We start from the raw sequence: 23,768 nt of genomic DNA on the forward strand, positions 1-23,768 counted from the left end.
CCAACATAGGAGCACCTCAATACATAAGGCAACTGCTAACAGCTATAAAAGAGGAAATCAACAGTGACACAATAATAGTGAGGGACTTTAACACCTCACTTACACCAATGGACAGACCATCCAAACAGAAAATTAATAAGGAAACACAAGCTTTAAATGACTCAATAGACCAGATAAATTTAATTGATATTTATAGGACATTCCATCCAAAAACAGCAGATTACACTTCTTCTCAAGTGCGCACGGAACATTCTCCAGGATAGATCACATCTTGGGTCACAAATCAAGCCTCAGTAAATTTAAGAAGATTGAAATCATATCAAGCATCTTTTCTGACCACAATGCTATGAGATTAGAAATGAATTACAGGCGGAAAAAACGTAAAAAACTCCAACACATGGAGGCTAAACAGTACGTTACTAAATAACCAAGAGATCACTGAAGAAATCAAAGAGGAAATAAAAAAATACCTAGAGACAAATGACAATGAAAACACAATGACCCAAAACCTATGGGATGCAGCAAAAGTAGTTCTAAGAGGGAAGTTTATAGCTATACAAGCCTACCTCAAGAAACAAGAAAACTCTCAAATAAACAATCTAACCTTACACCTCAAGGAACTAGAGAAAGAAGAACAACAAAACCCAAAGTTAACAGAAGGAAAGAAATCATAAAGATCAGAGCAGAAATAAATGAAATAGAAACAAAGAAAACAATAGCAAAGATCAAAAAAACTAAAAGCTGGTTCTTTGAGAAGATAAACCATTAGCCAGACTCATCAAGAAAAAGAGGGAGAGGACTCAAATCAATAAAATTAGAAATGAAAAAAGGAGAAGTTACAACAGACACCGCAGAAATACAAAGCATCCTAAGAGACTACTACAAGCAACTCTATGCCAACAAAATGGACAACCTGGAAGAAATGGACAAATTCTTAGAAAGGTATAACCTTCCAAGACTGGACCAGGAAGAAATAGAAAATATGAACAGACCAATCACAAGTAATGAAATTGAAACTGTGATTAAAAATCTTCCAACAAACAAAAATGTCCAGGACCAGATGGCTTCACAGGTGAATTCTATCAAACATTTAGAGAAGAGCTAACACCTATCCTTCTCAAACTCTTCCAAAAAATTGCAGAGGAAGGAACACTCCCAAACTCATTCTGTGAGGCCACCATCACCCTGATACCAAAACCAGACAAAGATACTACAAAAAAAAGAAAATTACAGACCAATATCACTGATGAATATAGATGCAAAAGTCCTCAACAAAATACTAGCAAACAGAATCCAACAACACATTAAAAGGATCAGACACCACGATCAAGTGGGATTTATCCCAGGGATGCAAGGATTCTTCAATATATGCAAATCAATCAATGTGATACACCATATTAACAAATTGAAGAATAAAAACCATGTGATTGTCTCAACAGATGCAGAAAAAGCTTTTGACAAAATTCAACACCCATTTATGATAAAAACTCTCCAGAAAGTGGGCATAGAGGGAACCTACCTCGACATAATAAAGGCCATATATGACAAACCCACAGCAAACACCATTCTCAATGGTGAAAAACTGAAAGCATTTCCTCTAAGATCGGGAACGAGACAAGGATGTCCACTCTCACCACTATTATTCAACATAGTTCTGGAAGTCCTAGCCACGGCAATCAGAGAAGAAAAAGAAATAAAAGGAATCCAAATTGGAAAAGAAGAAGTAAAACTGTCACTGTTTGCAGAAGACATGATACTATACATAGAGAATCCTAAAACTGCCACCAGAAAACTACTAGAGCTAATCAATGAATTTGGTCAAGTTGCAGGATACAAAATTAATGCACAGAAATCTCTTGCATTCCTATACACTAATGATGAAAAATCTGAAAGAGAAATTAAGGAAACAGTCCCATTTACCATTGCAACAAAAAGAATAAAATACCTAGGAATAAACCTACCTAGGGAGACAAAAGACCTGTATGCCAAAAACTATAAGACACTGATGAAAGAAATTAAAGATGATACCAACAGATGGAGAGATATACCATGTTCTTGGATTGGAAGAATCAATATTGTGAAAATGACTATACTACCCAAAGCAATCTACAGATTCAGTGCAATCCCTATCAAATTACCAATGGCATTTTTTACAGAACTAGAACAAAAAATCTTAAAATTTGTATGGAAACACAAAAGACCCCGAATAGCCGAAGCAGTCTTGAGGGAAAAAAATGGAGCGGGAGGAATCAGACTCCCTGACTTCAGACTATACTACAAACCTACAGTAATCAAGACAATATGGTACTGGCACAAAAACAGAAACATAGATCAATGGAACAAGATAGAAAGCCCAGAGATAAACCCACGCACCTATGGTCAACTAATCTATGACAAAGGAGGCAAGGATATACAATGGAGAAAAGACAGTCTCTTCAATAGTGGTGCTGGGAAAACTGGACAGCTACATGTAAAAGAATGAAATTAGAACACTCCCTAACACTATACACAAAAATAAACTCAAAATGGATTCAAGACCTAAATTTAAGACCGGACACTATAAAACTCTTAGAGGAAAACATAGGAAGAACACTCTTTGACATAAATCACAGCAAGATCTTTTTTGATCCACCTCCTAGAGTAATGGAAATAAAAACAAAAATAAACAAATGGGACCTAATGAAACTTCAAAGCTTTTGCACAGCAAAGGAAACCATAAACAAGACCAAAAGACAACCCTCAGAATGGGAGAAAGTATTTGCAAACGAGTCAACCGACAAAGGATTAATCTCCAAAACATATAAACAGCTCATTCAGCTCAATATTAAAGAAACAAACAACCCAATCCAAAAATGGGCAGAAGACCTGAATAGACATTTCTCCAAAGAAGACATACAGATGGCCAAGAAGCACATGAAAAGCTGCTCAACATCACTAATTATTAGAGAAATGCAAATCAAAACTACAATCAGGTATCACCTCACACCAGTTAGAATGGACATCATCAGAAAATCTACAAACAACAAATGCTGGAGAGGGTGTGGAGAAAGGGGAACCCTCTTGCACTGTTGGTGGGAATGTAAACTGAGACAGCCACTATGGAGAAGAGTATGGAGGTTCCTTGATAAACTAAAAATAGAATTACCATATGATCCAGCAATCCCACTACTGGGCATATACCCACAGAAAACCATAATTCAAAAAGACACATGTACCCCAATGTTCATTGCAGCACTATTTACAATAGCCAGGTCATGGAAGCAACCTAAATGCCCATCGACAGACGAATGGATAAAGAAGTTGTGGTACATATATACAATGGAATATTACTCAGCCATAAAAAGGAACGAAATTGGGTCATTTGTTGAGACGTGGATGGATCTAGAGACTGTCATACAGAGTGAAGTAAGTCAGAAAGAGAAAAACAAATATCGTATATTAACGCATGTATGTGGAACCTAGAAAAATGGTACAGATGAACCAGTGTGCAGGGCAGAATTTGAGACACAGATGTAGAGAACAAACATATGGACACCAAGGGGGGAAAGCTGCGGTGGGGTGGGGATGGTGGTGTGCTGAATTGGGTGATTGGGATTGACATGTATACACTGATGTGTATAAAATTGATGACTAATAAGAACCTGTTGTATAAAAAAATAAATAAAATAAAATTCAAAAATTAAAAAAAAAACTAATACTAAACTTTCTTTGGGTTATTTGTATGGAAATATGTTAATATAAATGTTTCAGACATTACATGAAATTCCTAAAAATCTTATATGTTCTGGTATAATGTTATAAGTCATAATTCTAGTTATTACTTTAAAATGTATATCTCAGAAATAACTAAATTTCCTTGTCAATTGCATTATTATGATCTTTCATCAAATCTTTAACCATGGTCATTTTTAAGTCTTTTGTCATTTACAGACAGTTCTGGGTGTACTCTGACACTTTTGCAAAAATGTTCCTATAAAAGGGTTTCATCTTCAAGGAATATTCATGCAAAAGACTCTGACAAGTACAGGTTTCTGGTAACTGACTATACTGCTGAACTGAATGAATAAGCATTTTCAGAACTCTAATGGAAAATTGATGAATTCATAAAAGTGCTAACAAAATATCAAGATGAAAAAAAAATTAATTACACGGAACTGAGTGAACTGATGAGGATGATTATAAGTTTTGGGACTTTCTGTTTGAATAAAAAAAAAAAAGCAAAAATCTAGGCAAATATATGAGCAATTCAAATAACAAAGTAAGGCCTAATCTCCCTAATATGTAAAGAGCTCCTAGAAATTTATTAGAAAAAGACCAACAATTCACTTGCATAAAAGGACAAAGGATATTGTGGTAGGCAGAATAATAAGCTCCCAAAGTCCTAATTCTTGGAACCTGTGAATGTAATGTTACATGGCAAAGGAAAACTGAAGTTGCAGATGAAATTAAATTTGCTAATTAGCTAATCTTAAAATAGGGAGAATATGCTGGGTTATCTGAGTGGGCCCAGTGTAATCTCTAGTGTTCTTAAACGTGGAAGAGGGAGGCAGGGGAGTCAGGGTCAGAGTGATGTGATGTGAGAAAGACTCGCCAAGCCATTGACACTTTGAAGACGAAAGGGGCCACAAGTCAAAGAATGCAGGTAGCCTCTGAAGTTGGAAAAGGCAAGAAAATAGACTCTCCCTTTGTCCTCCAGAGAGGAACACTGCCTGCTCACACCTTGATTTTAGCCCAGTTAAGACCCATTTCAGACTTCTGACCTCAAACTCTAGAATACATTTGTGTTCTTTCAAGCCACTAATTTTGTGGTAATTTGTTACAGTAACAGTGAAGAACAATACAGGTATGGAAAAAGCCTTCATAAAGAAGAAATTACAAATGGCTTTTGAACATATGAAAAAATGCTCAACCTTCATTCATAGTAACTAAAACTAGATAGAGATTAGAAAGGCCACAATAAAAAGAAGAACAAAGTTGCAGGGCTTACAAGACCAGATATCGGGGTTTATTATGAAGCTACAATAATCAAGATGGTGTTGTATAGCACCCAAATGGAAAAATAAACTAATGGAATAAAAAAGTCCAAAACCAGACTTGACATATAATATAGACTCTTGATTTACAACAAAAGAGCCTTCAAAATTCAATGGGGAAAGGATGAACTTTTCAATAAGTGGTTCTGGAGCAATTTTTTAAAAACTAATTTGAGATGGATTTTAGGTCTAACTGTAAAAATCAAAGAATAAAGCTTTAAGAAGAAAACATAGGGGAATATTTTCACGACCTTGGAATAGGCAAAATGTTTTCAGTAGGGCACAAATACCTCAAACCATTAAAAAAAAGACTGAGTAACTAGACGTCATTAAAATTAAAAATATCTATTTATCAAAAGATATCATTAAAAGAGCAAAAGAGTAAGCGACTGCCTAGGAGGTGTTCGAAATACATATAATCCAACGAAGAACTTGAATCCATAAGATAAAGGATCTCTACAAATCATTAAGAAAAACAGACAAAACCCACTTTAAAACAATGGGCAGTCTTTGCACTAGACAAAAGAAGCTACCCAAGTGGCCTATAAGCATATGAAAAGGTGCTCCACATCACTGGTTACCAGAGAAATGCAAGTTAAAATCACAGTGAGACTCCATACTACACACTCAGCAGAATGGCCTAAATCAATAAGATTAAAAATACCTAGCAAGGATATGGCACAATTAGAACTCTCATATGTTGCTGGTAAGAGTATAAATTGGTACAACTACTTTGTAAAACTGTTGAGCAGAATCTGTTAATGCTATACATATGACCTAGTAACATAGGAATCCTACTCTTAGTTATGTACTCAAGAGAAATAAATGTATATGTTCGCCAAAAGGCATGTATAAGAATGTTCATAGCAGCTTTATTCACAATCTTCAAACTGGAAACAACTCAAATGCTCTTCAACAGTTAAACGGATAAATAAGTTGTAGTATATTCATAAGAGGAATATTACTGATCAATAAAAAAGAACTACTGCTACATAGAGAATGGATGATTCTTTTTTTTTTTTTTTTTTTTTAATTATTTATTTTTATTTATTTATTTATGGCTGTGTTGGGTCTTCATTTCTGTGCGAGGGCTTTCTCCAGCTGCGGCAAGCGGGGGCCACTCCTCATTGCAGTGCGTGGGCCTCTCACTATCGCGGCCTCTCTTGTTGCGGAGCACAGGCTCCAGACGCGCAGGCTCAGTAGTTGTGGCTCACGGGCCCAGTTGCTCCGCAGCATGTGGGATCTTCCCAGACCAGGGCTCGAACCCGTGTCCCCTGCATTGGCAGGCGGGTTCTCAACCACTGCGCCACCAGGGAAGCCCGAGAATGGATGATTCTTATGGACACAATGTGTTGAACAAAAAAAGTCACACAAAAGAGTTCACACTGTATGTGACATCGTTTATATGAAGTCCAAGAACAGGCAAGAATTCATCTCTGGAGACAGAAGTCAAAATAGTGGTTACCTCTGGGGGTGGGGTACTGACTGAGAAGGAGCATGAGGTAGGCTTCTGGGGGGGGGTGCTGTAAATGGTCTGTATCTTGTGCTGGGTGGTGGTTTCTTAAGTATATACATACATAAAAACTCATCAGACTGAACCCTTAAGATTTGTGCACTTTACTCTCTCTCTCTCTCTATATATATATATGTATATATATATATATATACTGTACTTCAATTTAAAAAGTAAAATAAACCAAAACCACCCAGAGTAGCTTTTCACCTATTAAATTGGCAAAAATCCAAAAGTTTCCTAACACACTATTAGGGAGGCTGCAGAAACAGGCACTCTTATACACTGCTGGTGGGAGTGGAAAATGGTGTAATTCCTATGGAAGCCAATTTTTGCAGTATCTTGCAAAATAACAAATACACTTACTCTTTGATACAGTAATTTTACTTCTAGGGATTTATCCTACAGCTATACTCACCCACATATGAAATAACATATATACAAGGTAATTTACTACATCATTACTTGTAATAAGCAAAAGACAGGAAATCACCTAAATGTCCATCAACAGGGCACTGATTAAATAAATCACAGTATATAGGTACACTGGAACATTATGTAGTTGTAATAACGAACTAGAAAGGCTTTTATACTGATATGGAAAGATCTCCCAGATCAATTATTGAAAGAAAAAAAATCAGACACTAAAAAGCATGTAAAGTATACTACAATTTACGTAAAAAGGGGGATAAAAATATATCTTAGTGTTCGCTTATATTTGCAAAAAGAAACTAGAAAGATACAGAAGAAACTAATAATAGGCCTTAGCTGCACATGTGGTAGAAGGGTTTTGGCACTCTGGATAGATGGGAGATAAAGCAGGAGGGAAATTTTTCATTTTAAATCTTTCTGTGCTTTTTAAGTTTTAAATAATGTACATGTATTAATTACTCAAAAATTAAATAAGTAAAAACATTTTTAAAGAGAAGGGACAATGGAAGGGGGAAGAAGAATCCTAAAAGGGGTGGGAATCTCAGAAGGTAGAGAGGGAAGTGTGATGACAACACAATGTCATCAATGTCACGATTTTATCTGATTATGCCGAGAACTGCTTAATCTGAACCAGATTACATATAATCTACATATACAGAAGAACTTGCCAACATGAAGGGGAACTAAATATTGAAATGAAGAGATGAAATAATCTTATCTGGTGGCCTTAAAAACAGGCCAGACAGTCACGGTCTGCAGGAAGGCAGCAGCAGGCAGAAGACCACAGGCTCTGGAGATAGAGGCCTGGGTTAAAGACCCGACACACAGATTCCTCCTGATCAGATGACCTGGCGGGGCAAACTGCTCAGCCTAAACTTCAGCTTCCCCCATCTAGAAAATGGGGTTAACAACAGTGCATCAATGTGGTATGAGGATTAAATGGGACAATATAAGTAAGCATTTACGCTCTGCCCATTCTACTGTGCATAGGACCGTACAAGTCTGTCCTTGCCTCTAAGCTCTCTACAAGGCCCTGGGTTTGGAGGTATTGCCTCTCAGGGCTATAGCCAGTGTCAAAATGAGTTAGTTCTCGCTATTAAATCCTCACATGACCCCACCTGATGGGTCTCAGGCCATGCAAGGTCAGTTGTTCCGCCACACATATTACAAAGGTACAAAGGTTCAACAATTGGAAGTCATCAGCGAAATGAAAAAAATTAAAAATAAAAGATCCTTGCATAGATTATAGCTCCAATTTGGTAAAAGAGATGCTTTTGCTTGGAGGAGGAGGCTCTACACTTTGCTGCCAAATATCTAACCCCTTAACAATGTCCGTCTGGCAAGTGTGAGTGCTCCACGAAAAGGCCAACAATAAAATCCCTTCCAAGGGTCTGCGTGGAGCGGAAGAAAGGAAATGTGGTCAGCTCTTTTTTCTCTGCAGGAAGGGAAGGCTGAACAACCGCACATCAGGAGAGAAGGCAAACAAATCGTCCATTCAAGCCAAAATAAGCTGCTCCTGGGGGGAAGCAAAACAGCTGGAGCCAATTCAACCAGACATGGAAGTGAGGGCCCCAAAGACAGAGCTGGGCCTGGGGAGCCTGCCCCTGGCAGGCAGGGATCTTCTGAGCAAGTGGTGGCCACATGTCCTCATCTCACCTCTGCATAGACTTCGCCTATGCCCACGAATGGGAGCCAGCCAGCTTCATTAGATGTGGAGGGAAATCCTGGGTGAAAAGGAAGGAAGGAAGCAAGCAAGCAAATGAACTCATGAACCTGCCAAGTTCACCTGCTGAGCACCTATTCTGTAGCAGGCACTGCGCAGGCAACCGACATACCTATGCCATTTGGAAAAACAACTTTTAGGGGTGGGTATTGTGATGTTGGTTTTACAGATGAGGAATCAGGCTCACTGAGGAAGAGTGACCTGGCAGCAAACACAGAACAGGTCAAGAGAAACTTCATTGGAAAACTAAGAAAAGAAGCAAAGCAAATTGCAAAAGAAGGGGGGAAAAAGAAACCTGGAAGCAATGAAGTATCAAAATCGAATTATTTTGATTTCCTAAGAAGCCTGAAATGTGGCTGCTGCGGGGCTTCCCCCAGGCTGGAACATGCAGGTCTCGAGTCCCTGCCTGGAACAGCGGATAGCAGAATCCTGACCTGGAGCAAATCTGGGCTGGCACTGTTTCCAGGGCTGTTGGGATTTCCAGATCCCCCAGATCGGGGTACCCAGGCTCCAGTGTACAAATCCGTTCTGCAGCTATGCTGAGATCCTGACATTCTAGGTGGGGGAGACACTTCCCTCTCCAGCTTCTGAGACTCCCACCCTGAGCCTCAGCCTTCTTACAGTCATCTTATAATTACTTCCTTAAATTATATTCTTAACATATAACAATGACACCAACACCAGCTAACATTTACCGAGCCTACTTTTGTGTCAGGCACTGTTAGCACTTTATATAACAACCCTATGAGGTCAATAATATGATCTTCCAGATGAGGCAATCAAGACAGAGAGGTCAAGCCATTTATACAGGGTTACATGGCTCATAAGCGGAGGAGCCAGGATTTGAATCCAGGCGATATGATCCCAGTGCCTGTGCTCTTCTTAACCACTCTGCATCCTGCCTCGGCCCCAAGGATATGAGAGAGTCAAAGGAGCATTCTTAGAAGTCAGGCACACAGCTCTACCATTTACTGCTACTTATCCCTGGGCAACTTGTTTAACCTCTGAGTCTCAGTTTTCTTCTCTATGAAGTGGGTACAACAAAAACACTTCGTGGAGTTGTGTCCATTCTTAGACAGAGTAGGTTCTGAATTATATCCTTTCACCCATCTCTTTCCCCTCCCTTCCAGTTTGATTTGTCTGTTGTGCATTCATTAGATATTAAGGCCACCTCTACTTTTGAGCAAAGTTTGGCTTCTCTATATTCTGTTCTAGTCTATTCTACAACCATTTTGTGCCTGTCACGTGTGTGACCCAGCACCAGGCACTGAGGGCCTGCATCTCGGGGATGAGACTGAAGGCAGGGAAATCCACCTAAAGTAGGCAAGGGCAGGAGGGTGGAGGGGGGAGCTGGCTGTGAGAGCCAGGCTTTCAGCTGGTAGGAACTCTCCTCCTCCAGCTTGTCCCCCTCTTGCTGGCCTCCTGCCAGGGCTAACAGGAGGCTTCTCATCGCTTCCCGCTACACAGCTTGCACCCTGCAGGGCACCCACTGAGGGCCCCCTCCCTCAGGTGTCAGGGAGCCTCTGATCCCGGCTCACATGCAGGCAGGTGGACATGTCGAGAGTCCCGTGACTGGGCCCACCCTTCCTGACTCTGGAACCATTCATTCAGCAGATTCTGAGCCAGGCCCCAGGCGTTGGGGACAAAACAGAAAATAAGAGGTCTGTCCTCGAGGAGTTCATCAGCATGCCATGCCCTGCTCTCCCACCGCCTCTGCTGCCTTCCTCACTTGGGTAGTAACGCTAGACACACCTCTCCAGAATGTTATCATTTCTCTCTCCCAACCAAGACTTACTTCACTGGAACAGTTACACTAACAAGTGATTCTCCCTTCTCCCCACCCAGACCAAGAGAAATGAAAAAGAAATGGAATTATGAGTTAATTTCTTACACATCCCCTATATAGTACCAGGTGTTTCACACGCATTATCTCCTCTAATCCTCACAACAACAATCCTGCAAGGTGGAATTATCCCCATTACATAGATAAGGGGAAAAAATGGAAGCTCACACAGAGATGGAGCTGGTTTAAACCAAGGCTGTCTGCCTGCAGAGTCTATGCTCTTTCTACAGCCCTAGGCTGCCTGTCGGCTCAGCCTGCCACCCTGCTGGCTCTGGCCTCCTCCTTCAACTGGATTTTGTTCTTTCATGTATTTAGATTCCCTGCAATCTTATTGTTTGTGCCAACCTCTCTCCTAGTCCAGTGACAGCAGCAGCAACATCTTAGGCACCGCCTCTGATTCTTTGATTAGCTTGTCTTAATTACACCCAGGCTGGAGCATTTCCGGTATAACGTATCTGGTGTTGCAAAGCATGCAGGTTTGCTGTTACATTTTCTCACTCCCTCTCTGACTCCAGCGCTTTTTACTCCCCACCCCCTCTGCTGGCTGTCAGCCTACCTCCTCTGCTGTCCTTGGTTCCGCCTCCTTGCACATCACATTCGGGCCTGCAAAGTAGTGCTTCAAACTGCTGCCACCCCAGGCAGCTGAGCGAGCCAGTCTAGCTTAATTCAGAAAACAGTGCTTGAGCCTCTGCTGAGGGCCAGGCACTGCTCTGGGTGCTGCAAATAAGCAGGAAACAAAAGGAAAACACAGGGGCCTTGCCCTTCAGAAGCTGAGAGTCAGAGGCTGGGAGAGGGAAGTACACAGGACAGACATCACCTACTCAAGGCAGAGAGTGATGGGGCTGTAACAGAGTCCTAAAATGTCAGGGCTGGAGAGAACCTTGGTTTCCTGTTTTTACCCCTCCCTATCACAGATGGGAGACCTAAAGCCCCGAGGAGGACAATTATTTGAACTAATGATATCAGAAAATAGCAACGAACACTTCTAAAACCCTTACCAGGAGCTAAGTGCTCTTCTAAGCGCTTTACATATATCAACTCCTTTGACCCTCACAACAACTGCAACAACCCTATAAGGAAGATGCCACTGCCCTCCCCATTTTAAAAATGAGAAAAATGAGGCATGGCGGGCTAAGCACCTTGTCTGTGTGGGGCCCGACTACCTGAGTTCATACAGCTAGTAAGCAGAAGCCTGAACTGGACTCAGGTAGTCGGGCCCTACACTGTCTCTTTATTGTACCGACTGAGTCTACCTGTGGAAGTAATGAGAAGGCTTCTTGAAGGAACTACGCACAGGCCTGATTATAAAAACAGTGAACCCTGGTTATTCAGAGTCAATAAGAGGAAGCCTCAATTTATCAGAGGTTTGGGAGCTCCAGAGTGACATGAAACACATGGCAGCGAGGGCAGTGAGCAGAAACCCCCATCTCCAAAGAAAGAGCCAAGCAAGAGGAAAGAACTTGGTGCAAAGGATTTATTCAAGAACCAGGAGCATACCAATCCTCTTCCCCTTTTATGTCTGGCTTTCTACACAGGATGCCCCCAGTCTGTAAGATCTTTAATATTCCCAAATGCCAGTTCCTGAGGCAGGGAGGCCAGCTCAGGCACCTTTTTGAATAGAAATTTTTAGAAAAAGGGCTTCTGGCAAAGCCTTGGTCAACAAAGGCTTCCATTTACCAGACTCTTCCCCACATACACACACGCATGCACCCTGGCCTTTGGTTAACCAAGAGTCCTCCAATTCTGCCCACGAGTTTCAGAATAAACACAGTTATTGGTATACTAATTACTTACCAATCACTGCCAGATTATGCTCTGAGCCACAGGAGACCTGTAAAGAGAAAGAAAATAAGTTACATTAAACAAAGAAAATATATTTCAGCCATTATATTTTATGATCATATTATATTCTAATGATAATAACATCTATTTTTGGGCAAATTTTAGGAAGTAAGTAGAAAGGGGCACCATGTACAAAAGACTATAGTTACGATACACTCATGACTACATAAAAAGAAAAAGTGAAAAAACAAAAAACTGTTGAATGGAAATACACCAAGATGTTAAAGTATTTGTTTTTAGGCAGAGACCATGAGTGATTTTTTTTTAATCCTTGCTTCTTTCTACATTTTCGTATTTTTCAAACTTTCTATAATGAACATGTGCTACTATAAAAATGGAAATATAAGGGAATACAAATGACAGTTTTGGAAAACTGAGCTAAAAAATCCATCACTCTCATCTGGACTGATAAAATGAGCAAAGAATTCAGTGGAAACAGACTTGCCTGAGGAAAAATGCTTGACTTTTCCTCATCTGCTCACTCTCCCTTTCACCTTCCAGCCACACAAACCACCTGCAGTTCTCTGAACACAACATGTTCTCCCAATACCTCCAGGCCTTTGCACATGCTGTTTCTCTGCTGGGAATGCCCTCTCCTCAACTGCCTACCTAGAAAACTTCTACTCATCCTTTAAAATTTCAAAGCGTCCACAGACTCCCTTGCTGTTGCTTCTAGGCAGACTCAAGCACTCCTTGCATTATGCAACTTATATGTACCCCCACTGCAGCAATCATCTTGTTGTCTTTTACATTTTTTCCTGTCTCCTCACTAGACTGTGTGTGTCTTGAGAACAACGCTGAGACTCGTTCCCCTCTGTATTACACAGATGGACTATACAAAGCTTGGGGCTCAGTTAACACCTGCTAAATGAGAGAATGAATGAAAGAACAAAGTACATAAAGAACAAATACCTAATACATAAAAGACAATCATTTGGGGTTCTGAATCCTTTGTCTGCTCCCAGTGAGAGAGACTTCTTGCCTTTCAGTCTCTGCATGTCCCAAATGCTACCAGAAGGAAGTGATTGGGAATATAAGAGTATAAATGGGGACTTCCCTGGTGGCGCAGTGGTTAAGAATCCACCTGCCAATGCAGGGGACACGGGTTCAAGCCCTGGTCCGGGAAGATCCCACATGCCGCGGAGCAACTAAGCCCGTGCGCCACAACTACTGAGCCTGCGGTCTACAGCCCGCTCGCCACAACTACTGAGCCCGCACGCCTGTGCTCCGCAACAAGAGAAGCCACCACAATGAGAAGCCCGCGCACCACAACAAAGAGTAGCCCCCGCTCGCCACAGCTAGAGAAAGCCCGCGTGCAGCAACAAAGACCCAACGCAGCCAAAAAAAAAAAAAAAGTATAAATGGTTCCTCAGGTACTAATTAAAAGGAACTCGAGACTCTGGAGAAGCATCCTGTGACCTTTATCAGGACGCTCACTTTAGCTCCTGGCAAGAAAAAGGTTTCAGGTACACATGGAATGTCAATTGGAAGAGCCCTGGAGGTCATCTAGTCCAATCTTTAACACTACGAGGAGAAAACACACTTGGGAAGAGAAAATAACTTGCCTCAGGTGCCAGAGGAAGTGTGTGTCAAAACTAAGACTAGAAACAAGACCAAAAGACAACCCTCAGAATGCGAGAAAATATTTGCAAATGAAGCAACTGACAAAGGATTAATCTCCAAGATTTACAAGCAGCTCATGCAGCTCAATAACAAAAAAACAAACAACCCAATCCAAAAATGGGCAGAAGACCTAAATAGACATTTCTCCAAAGAAGATATACAGATTGCCAACAAACACATGAAAGAATGCTCAACATCATTAATCATTAGAGAAATGCAAATCAAAACTACAATGAGATATCATCTCACACCGGTCAGAATGGCCATCATCAAAAAATCTAGAAACAATAAATGCTGGAGAGTGTGTGGAGAAAAGGGAACACTCTTGCACTGTTGGTGGGAATGTAAGTTGGTACAGCCACTATGGAGAACAGTATGGAGGTTCCTTAAAAAACTAAAAATAGAACTACCATACGACCCAGCAATCCCACTACTGGGCATATACCCTGAGAAAACCATAATTCAAAAAGAGTCATGTACCAAAATGTTCATTGCAGCTCTATTTACAATAGCCAGGACATGGAAACAACCTAAGTGTCCATCATCGGATGAATGGATAAAGAAGATGTGGCACATATATACAATGGAATATTACTCAGCCATAAAAAGAAACGAAATGGAGTTATTTGTAGTGAGGTGGATGGAGTTAGAGTCTGTCATACAGAGTGAAGTAAGTCAGAAAGAGAAAAACAAATACAGTATGCTAACACATATATATGGAATCAAAAAAAAAAAAAAAAAAGGTCATGAAGAACCTAGTGGCAAGACGGGAATAAAGACACAGACCTACTAGAGAATGGACTTGAGGATCTGGGGAGGGGGAAGGGTAAGATGTGACAAAGAGAGAGAGTGGCATGGACATATATACACTACCAAATGTAAAATAGATAGCTAGTGGGAAGCAACCGCATAGCACAGGGAGATCAGCTCTGTGCTTTGTGACCACCTAGAGGTGTGGGGTGGGGAGGGCGGGAGGGAGGGAGATGTAAGAGGGAAGAGATATGGGAACATATGTATATGTAAAACTGATTCACTTTGTTATAAAGCAGAAACTAACACACCATTGTAAAGCAATTATACTCCAATAAAGATGTTAAAAAAAAAAAACAAAAAACTAAGACTAGGGTCTCTCTGATTCCCTGATTCTCACACAAGTTCCTTTCTTGGTTCTATAGCTTCTCACTCTTTCCCAGTGAAAAACCACTTGGAAGTGATATTCAAAGGTAATTAGCACAGGCCCCCGAAAGTCAAGGTAACAGGCTCAAAAGGCATTTGAGCATTGGAGGCCAAATAACCACTGGCAGGTGAGAAGGGGCAGCAAGGCTTCTGAGGCTTTTTTCTTTGTAAAAGTTATGCGTCCAGGATCTCTGATTCCACAGGGAAGAGGGTTACCCACATTTAGGTGGATTCCCTGACACTGTCTGGCAAAGAAGTACCTGCATATTTTTACCCCAGTAAATACTTCCAGGGTGACTAGTCTCTGAGCTCCTTTGAGGCAGGCTCTGTATCTATCTGAGGGGGCCCCCCAGGCCTCACCTAGGCCATACACACAGCACAAGTTCATCATATGCTTCCTGGTTATACTGAGGCTGGTTCCCTAGGTTCTGTCATAGGAAGCTGCTTAGATTGAAGAACTGGGAAAAAAATCAGATGTCTAACAATAGGAGAATTCTATGTAAATTATGGTAGAGACATCTGATGACTTGGAAATTATTATGCAGCCTTGGAAAATGATGTTTACAATAAAGGAAAATACTCGTGATATCCTATGAACTGGAAAACCACATAAAAACTGTATATGTAATATGATCTCAACTCTATAATAAAATATGAACAAAAGACTGGACGGAGCTATTCCAAAAAGTTAATAGTGATAGCCTCTGGGCTAAGCATAAAGGAGGCATTATGGGGCTTCCCTGGTGGCGCAGTGGTTGGGAGTCTGCCTGCCAATGCAGGGGACACGGGTTCGAGCCCTGGTCTGGGAAGATCCCACATGCCGCGGAGCAACTGGGCCCGTGAGCCACAACTGCTGAGCCTGCGCGTCTGGAGCCTGTGCTCCGCAACAAGAGAGGCCGCGATAGTGAGGGGCCCGCGCACCGCGATGAAGAGCGGCCCCCGCTTGCCGCGACTAGAGAAAGCCCTCACACAGAAACGGAGACCCACCACAGCCAAAAATAAATAAATAAAAATAAATAATTTAAAAAAAAAAAAAAAGGAGGCATTATGAGTATGGTTTTCCCTTTGACTTTTTCTATGCTCTCTAAATTTTACACACTATTTTTATAATCAGAAAAATTATCTATTAAAAATAAGAAAAATAAATATAATGCAGTTCCCACCATAGAGGGGAATAAAAACCTTCCTGGCTATAAAATAAATATGCTGTAAAATCTGATACACTCTGAAGTAGTGGGGAAAAAAGATTTGAAGGAAACAACTAAATTATAAGGGTAGCTGCGCCATGGTGAGGAGATTATAAGACTTTTTTCTTCTATTTTCTATTTTTCAAACATTCTTTAACTGGTGGTGGCAGTAGGGTGGCTGGTGGTGGTGGTGGGAACAATAAGAGCAGGAATTAAAGCCACCATATTGAGGACTCATATGTGCCAGGTGTCGTGCCAAGGGTCTTTATAAACACTATCTCATCTTCCTCATCACGATCATCTTCTCAGGTAGGTTTGACTGTGCTCATTTTAGGCAGAAGAGAACTGAGGTTCATATACATTACATAACTTTCCTAGCTTGCTAAGTGGCACAGCCATAGAACTAAAACCCAGGTTTGCCTATCTCCAAGCTCATGTTCTGTACTGCTAGGTCACGCTACCTTTGTGTTTTAAAAAATAAAGTTATTTCATTTTACAAAATGTGGGCAGAAAGGACCTGCCTCTGACTGCCTGGGCTCACCCTGGGGCTGCGGGCTGCAGAGCTGACCAACCTTGAAGACCAGGGGCTTCCAGAAACAAGCCACTGACAAACGCCAACGTCAGGCAGCAGACGCTGCTGTGAATTAATGAGCGAGACAGTGATGAATGGATTTTGTCAAGGCAATGTTGCACTTGAAGCTCAAAGCTCCCCGCTGTTTCTTGCTGTCTGTGCACTGGCACAGAGGTCAGGAGACTGAACACCACAGGCCACAAAATCCCAGCGCCACACTCCTTCAACAAGATTGTATCAATGACCATTTGCTTCACATTGCTTCTGTCAGCATCTACTCACTGCCCAGCTTTCTAGAAGACTCTGTTAACAATGGCAGTGTGCCCATGAGAAAGGGATTCAGAGCCAGGAAGCCAGGTGAATCCTAGGTCCTCTGCTTTCAGGTTCTGAGACCTTTGGCAAGGTATTTAACCTCTGGAGCCTCAGCGTTCTCAGGCGTAAAAAGTAGAAAACAGTATTTTCCCATCTGCTTTACAGAATTGCTAGAGGACAAATGAGACAACCCATCCCCTCACAGCCATGGGTCTCACCTTCCTTACATACAACTCTGCACATGTCATGCCCCTACAGAAAACCCTTCACAGGATCCCAGCATTGGAAGGGCGAAGTCTAAAGTACACAGTATGGCTCACAAGGCCCTCACATGTAGGCCCCTGTTTACCCCTCTGGCCTCACTTCTTCCCCCTGCTACTCATGAACTCTCAACCCCAAAGAACATATTCTCTTTTTTCTATTCACACTACATTTTCTGTAAGAATATCATGTGATTTCAGGCTTTTATGCATGCTCTTCTCCTTGATGTGACTTCCCTTTCTCCCACTGTCCATCTAGCAAAATCCTCTAAGATTGCTTAGGTCACCTCCTGGCAACGCCTTCCCTGACTTCTCAAAGCGGAGCCAGCTGTTCTACTGTGGCTTCTCCCACAGCGCCACACATCATGGCCCTTAGCACACATGAGATGTCTGCTTATGAACTGTGTGTGTTAAGCACCTCTGTCTCTCAGAGATCAAGCAGGGTGCCTGCCCAGTAACATCTCTGCCACACAGTCCAAGTACAGGGCATGAAGGGGCCCAAAGACAACATCCCAGAGAAGTCAGATGGTCACAAAACAAGTGTGAGTCGTGGTATGGAGACTCCAGGCAAATGGAGACAGGCACTGAGATGCACAGTGAGGGCCAGAAGGGAAGGGCACTAAAACAATAGAGTGTAGAGATGATGGGGTATCAAAAGCACAGGATTGTTCCAGGAATCCTAGGACAGTAAAGCACAGTGGGCCACCAACAGAGGTCAGTCCTAGGTGACAGAGTCCCACAGTAGAGAAAGTGGGTTCTGGCTTGCTGGCTGGGGCCTTCAAGATACAGGGGGCACACCTCCCCAAGGGTGAGGGATGGGGGACAGAGGAACCTGTGGAAAGTTGTCCTGTCTCAGTGCTGCTCAAATACTAGAGGGGTCTACTCTGTTCAGGCAACTGAGCCTGAGGAGGCAGAGCTGCAAAAAACAATTTCCAAAGTCCCAGCTGCCACAGGGACAAGATCTCCCAGCACCCCTCCTGCCAAGCTAGACTCCATCAGCTCTTGTGAAGGGAGCCACAACTCCCCTTGGGGCTGGAACCCACTAAATACAGTTGGACAGGGATGAACTGGGGTAAGAATTGACTGGTAGTAGATGCCCAGTAAATATATGCTGAATACATTAATGGGTTAAATGAATGAATAACTAAATGAATAAGCAAAAAGTAGATTAACGTAAAAATACTTGCCAAATGTTGAATGGGAGCACTTCAGTTTCCACCAGTACACTTGTACCATTTCTAAAAACAGCTGACAGGCCCTTATTGAGAGCTTATGGCCAGGTACCTGGCTAACTGCTTTGCTTGTATTATTTCATTTAAACTTATACTAAATCTAAGATTTCTTTGTTACAACCGCTTTACAAATGAGGCAATTGGGGTTCAGAGAGGTAAGGTAACTTACCAGTGTGTTACAGCTGGTGGAGGTGCAGGATTCTGTGACCATTCTCGTTCAAACTTTGTCCTGTTAACTGTCTAAACCCTTCTTATTCCCATTCAGCATGGAAATACACCACCACCCAGTTCTTACATCTGGCAACCCTGTGCCAATTATCAAGGGATCTTATGCTGGGAGAGCCCCAGGTTTACTAGGCTCAAACATCTTCCTGGGGCTAGGAGTACCCACCTCTGGATCTATCAAGGGCTGTTCCAGGGCTTTTTCTTGGGGGAAATGGCTGTAAAACGGCAACAAACATTTGTCCTGGGCCTTCGCTGTGGAAGCTATCACCTCTCAGGGAACTCCATCAGGTTGTTCAACTCTGCACACTTTGAACGGGGAAATCAGAGTGGGGCGGGGTGCGACCATGACTCAGGGGAAGAAGCACTGAGATTCCAAGGAGAGGAACCAGACAGAAGCCAGGACCCGAGACTTGTCCCCATCACCAACCAGGGACCATCCTCAGCTTCGTCCCAGCGGCGGAGTGGCAGCTCAGGAACCCCCCATGGCGCGCAGCAGCCTGAGGGGCCTACTGATTGGTTCCGCCTCACGCCAATGGGCCTGGGCGCCGGCCGATGCTATGGCAACGACGCGCACATGTGGAGGCACGTGACGGCGGGGTGGGGCGTCCACTCCGTGGGGGACTCTGCCGGGGGAGGGCTTCGGCTGCTCCGCTCAGGCTCCCACCCTCACGGCTAGTCTTTGGCAGGCGCCGCCCAGCTCGGGGGAGAAAGCAGGCTGGGAAGCAGCTCCAGAACTGCAGCCTTTCATCGGCCGGGGTTAACAGGGAAGGGAATGGGCGCTTCAGTGCAGCGTTTGCTAAACTCTGCCCTAACCCAGTTGCCATCTGCTTAGAACTCTGGGGAGACAAACCAGAATTTCCAAACCTGTTAGAAAAGCAGGCTGGGAGTTCTGGGCATGTTTTACAGCAAACTGCAGTCCTGTCAGCCAACGGAGCTTTACCCCTAGGCTCAGAAATAGCCTCAAAGTAGGTCCTGGTGACAGCAGAGAGGCAGCACAGTTGCTTGCTTCTGGAAGTACCTAGCCTTACAAAGACACCTTTAACTCCCTTTGTGAGGGCTTCAGCTTTTGACTGAAGCCTAGATGTCAACGGAGGCCAAAAAATGAGACCTCTGGGCCCAGAGGCTCCATCTTGTCCTCCACCTCAAAGTCCAGGGGCAAAGAACCCCATTCTCCCTGCAAAGCAATTTTTTTTTTTTTTTTTTTTTTTTGCACATTCTATACGAAAATAAGTCTTAAACTAGGTCCTGCTACATTCTCAAACGGAGAGGTTAGGGTGGGGAGGAAGAGAGCTAAAATTTGGTAAGTGCCTGGAAGCCAGGCATGTGACATTATGGAATTTCTGTCTTCCTACTCAACAGGTCAGCAAACACACTCAGAGAAGTTAAATAAGTCACACCCGCTATACACCCAGGTCAGCCTTGATCCAAAGCCTGTGAGCTTAACCACTACACATACTGCCCCTCTTCTTCTGATACTGGTTCCAGACTGCCCCAGTCACTAAGGCTCAAACTCTCAAGTGACTAACAGATCTCTAACTCTGTTATCTCCCTCCTACTCTGTCTCAAGATCCTGTTAATTCTGCCTTCTCAATATCTTGATTTTTCAGTTGCTACCGTCTTAGTTCAGTCCTTTTCACTCCAACCTGGATGCTTTTAAGAGCTACCTAAAAGCATAGCTTTTGCACGGTTATCTGCACCATTCTCCCTTTTCCGTACCATTCTAAACCTTACCAACTTTACAAGACCCAGTTCAAAACCCACTGCCTTGAGGAAGTCTCCCAGATCATCTCAGCCCCTAAAAGATCTGCCTTCTCTCAAATCCTACCACTTGCCTTGGCTAAAGTTTGCTTTAGTCAAACCTCCTTTGTACTGTTAATAATTTGAGTGTGGCGGTAGGGCATGTGTCCCCAGGCAGTGTTGGGTAGTGGGAAGAGCTCTAAGTATGGAACCAGAAGACCTGGATTTGAGTCCTTGCCCTGCCACTTCCTAGTCATATGACCTTGGGCAAATCTCTTCACCTCTCTGGACTACAGTTCCCTCATCTTTAAAATGGGATAATAACAAACAAGTGAATCTCATACATCCTAAAACCCTTTCACACCACCCCCCAACTTCCACAGAATAAAATTCACTTTGAGTTTGACCCTGTTCTGCAGATACATTTCCAGAACATATAAAATATATAATTTGGGAACACGTAAAAGGAAACTATGTGTTAGGAACTGGCATAGGTTCACTACGAACAGTTCATTTCCTTTTTCAACAGTTATTCTACTGGCAGATAAGGAGAGGACTTGAGAAATGTCTACTGAATTTGAATTTAATATACACAATTAAACTAAACAGGCACTCGGAATGCTTGCTTTTCCCGTAGTGCACTTCCAAGAAAATTCCTTTCTCCTAAGTTGTTATGTTGATACTATGTGCACCTGTGGCCTAATTGGTGTGGATGGGCTATGGGTGGATACCTGCCCAAAGCAGGTTAATGCATAGATTGGCCACAGCCTGTGAAGTGGCTTAATGTGGAAATTCTGCCTGAAAAAGGTTGTAGGGTGTGAGTCCTTTAGGTGGTAGCTGGAGCCGTAGCTGGAAAATATAGACCCAAGAAAGGTTAATATACACAGGAGTTACCGGCAGGAGAGTCAGAAGCAGCAGGAACAAACTAAAGAAGAGTAGCTAAGTCACTGGAATGTGAGTTTTCTAGATCCTATTGCTGACGGTGCAAGAAAGTCTAGATTTTTGAGCTGCCTTGTGTTCTAAGTGACCTTCCAGTTGTTCTTTTATAAGGCATTTGCTTCACCTGTTTCCAGTACTTATGACCATCCTTACAATACTAAAGTAACCTGAGAGTCTGATCCTTACAGACTAAAAGCGCCTAACACAACAACGCATCTGAATTTCAGTAAAGGCAACACCAGTAAGTTACTTTAGCCCTTGAGAACAGGATACAACCATGAGAGCTGAACAGCCAACCTCAAGACAGGTAAGTAACAGATTCAGGCCAGCCAAACATCCTACAGCATGCTTCTCAAAAAAACTGAACCCTAAAATATGGAGGTTCCTTAAAAAACTAAAAATAGAACTACCATATGACCCAGCAATCCCACTACTGGGCATATACCCTGAGAAAAACCATAATTCAAAATGAGACATGTACCACAATGTTCACTGCAGCTCTATTTACAATAGCCAGGACATGGAAGTAATCTAAATGTCTGCCAACAGATGAATGGATAAAGAAGATGTGGCACATATATACAATGGAATATTACTCAGCCATAAAAAGAAACGAAATTGAGTTATTTGTAGTGAGGCGGATGGACCTAGAGTCTGTCATACAGAGTGAAGTCAGAAAGAGAAAAACAAATACCGTATTCTAATGCATATAAATGGAATCTAAAAAAAAAAACTGGTTTTGATGAACCTAGTGGCAGGACAGGAATAAAGAGCAGACATAGAGAATGGACTTGAGGACACGGTGGGGGGTGAGGGGGGAGGGGAAGCTGGGTCGAAGTGAGAGAGTGGCGTGGACATACATACACTACCAAATGTAAAATAGATAGCTAGTGGGAAGCAGCCGCAAAGCACAGGGAGACCAGCTGGGTGCTTTGTGACCATATAGAGGGGTGGGATAGGGAGGGGGTATGGGGATATATGTATACATACAGCTGATTCACTTTGTTATACGGCAGAAACTAACACAACATTGTAAAGCAATTATGCTCCAATAAAGATGTAAAAAACAAACAAACAAAAAAACTGAACCCTTTCCCTAATAGCCAACACAGGCTGAAATTTAAAAAGACTGCCAATACCAAGTGCTGGTGAGGATGTGGAATAACTGGAAATCTCTTACATTGCTGGCAGGAATATAAATTCAACAACTGCACTGAAAAATTGTTTGGCAGTATCTACTAAAGGTAAATACATACATATATATATACATACACAAACACACCCAAAACAAACGATACTTACTTCCCAAGTACCCAAGGACCCAAAATAAACAATTACTTACTTCCATCAAAAGACATGCACAAGAATGTTCACAGCCGCTTTATTCATAATAAATAAAAACATAAAATTACCCAAATACTGGTCACCAGTAGAATGAATAAAGTGTAGTATAATCAAAATACTTTATAACAATGGGGAAAAAACCCTACTGTTATTCAAAACATGGATAAATCTTCAAGAAAGTGGTGAACAAAAGAAACCAGACACAGAAGAGTAAATATTGTATGACACTATCTACGTGAAGCTCAAAAATAGGCAAACATTTCAAATAAATAATATAACTGTTCTGAAGGAGGGGAAAAAAGAACCAATCCTAGTAACTTTTTTTTTAATAGATCTTTATTGGAGTATAATTGCTTCACAATACCGTGTTAGTTTCTGTTGCACAACAAAGCAAATCAGCCATATGCATACACATGTCCCCATATCCCCTCCCTCTTGAGCCTCCCTCCCATCCTCCCTATCCCACCCCTCTAGGTCATCGCAAAGCACCGAGCCAATCTCCCTGTGCTATGCTGCTGTTTCCTACCAGCCAACTATTTTATATTCGGTAGTATATATGTGTCGACGCTACTCTCACTTTGCCCCAGCTTTGCCCTCCCACCCATGTCGTCAAGTCCATTCTCTATGTCTACCTCTTTATTCCTGCCCTGCAACTAGGTTCATCAGTACCACTTTTTTTTTTTTTTTTTTAGATTCCATACATATGTGTTAGCATATGGTATTTGTTTTTCTCTTTCTCACTTCACTCTATATGACAGACTCTAGGTCCATCCACC

General features: G+C 42.2%; 1 protein-coding gene across 2 annotated transcripts in view; it reads right to left on the minus strand.

Annotated features, from left to right (window-relative positions):
- SERGEF (secretion regulating guanine nucleotide exchange factor) overlaps positions 1-23,768 on the minus strand; it is a 227,518-nt gene that overhangs the window by 73,688 nt on the left and 130,062 nt on the right. The window contains exons 10-11 of one of the 2 annotated variants that reach the window (XM_036861736.1): positions 12,339-12,375; positions 8,593-8,702 (exon numbers count right to left, since the gene is read on the minus strand). In XM_036861736.1, coding sequence (XP_036717631.1) covers positions 8,626-8,702; positions 12,339-12,375 — 114 coding nt within the window. In that variant the 3' untranslated portion in view covers positions 8,593-8,625. Of the gene's footprint in view, positions 1-8,592; positions 8,703-12,338; positions 12,376-23,768 lie in introns of those variants that run through there. The other variant, XM_036861735.1, reaches the window with a different exon arrangement.

This window comes from Balaenoptera musculus, chromosome 8 (assembly GCF_009873245.2).
Source record: "Balaenoptera musculus isolate JJ_BM4_2016_0621 chromosome 8, mBalMus1.pri.v3, whole genome shotgun sequence".
NCBI lineage: Eukaryota > Metazoa > Chordata > Mammalia > Artiodactyla > Balaenopteridae > Balaenoptera > Balaenoptera musculus.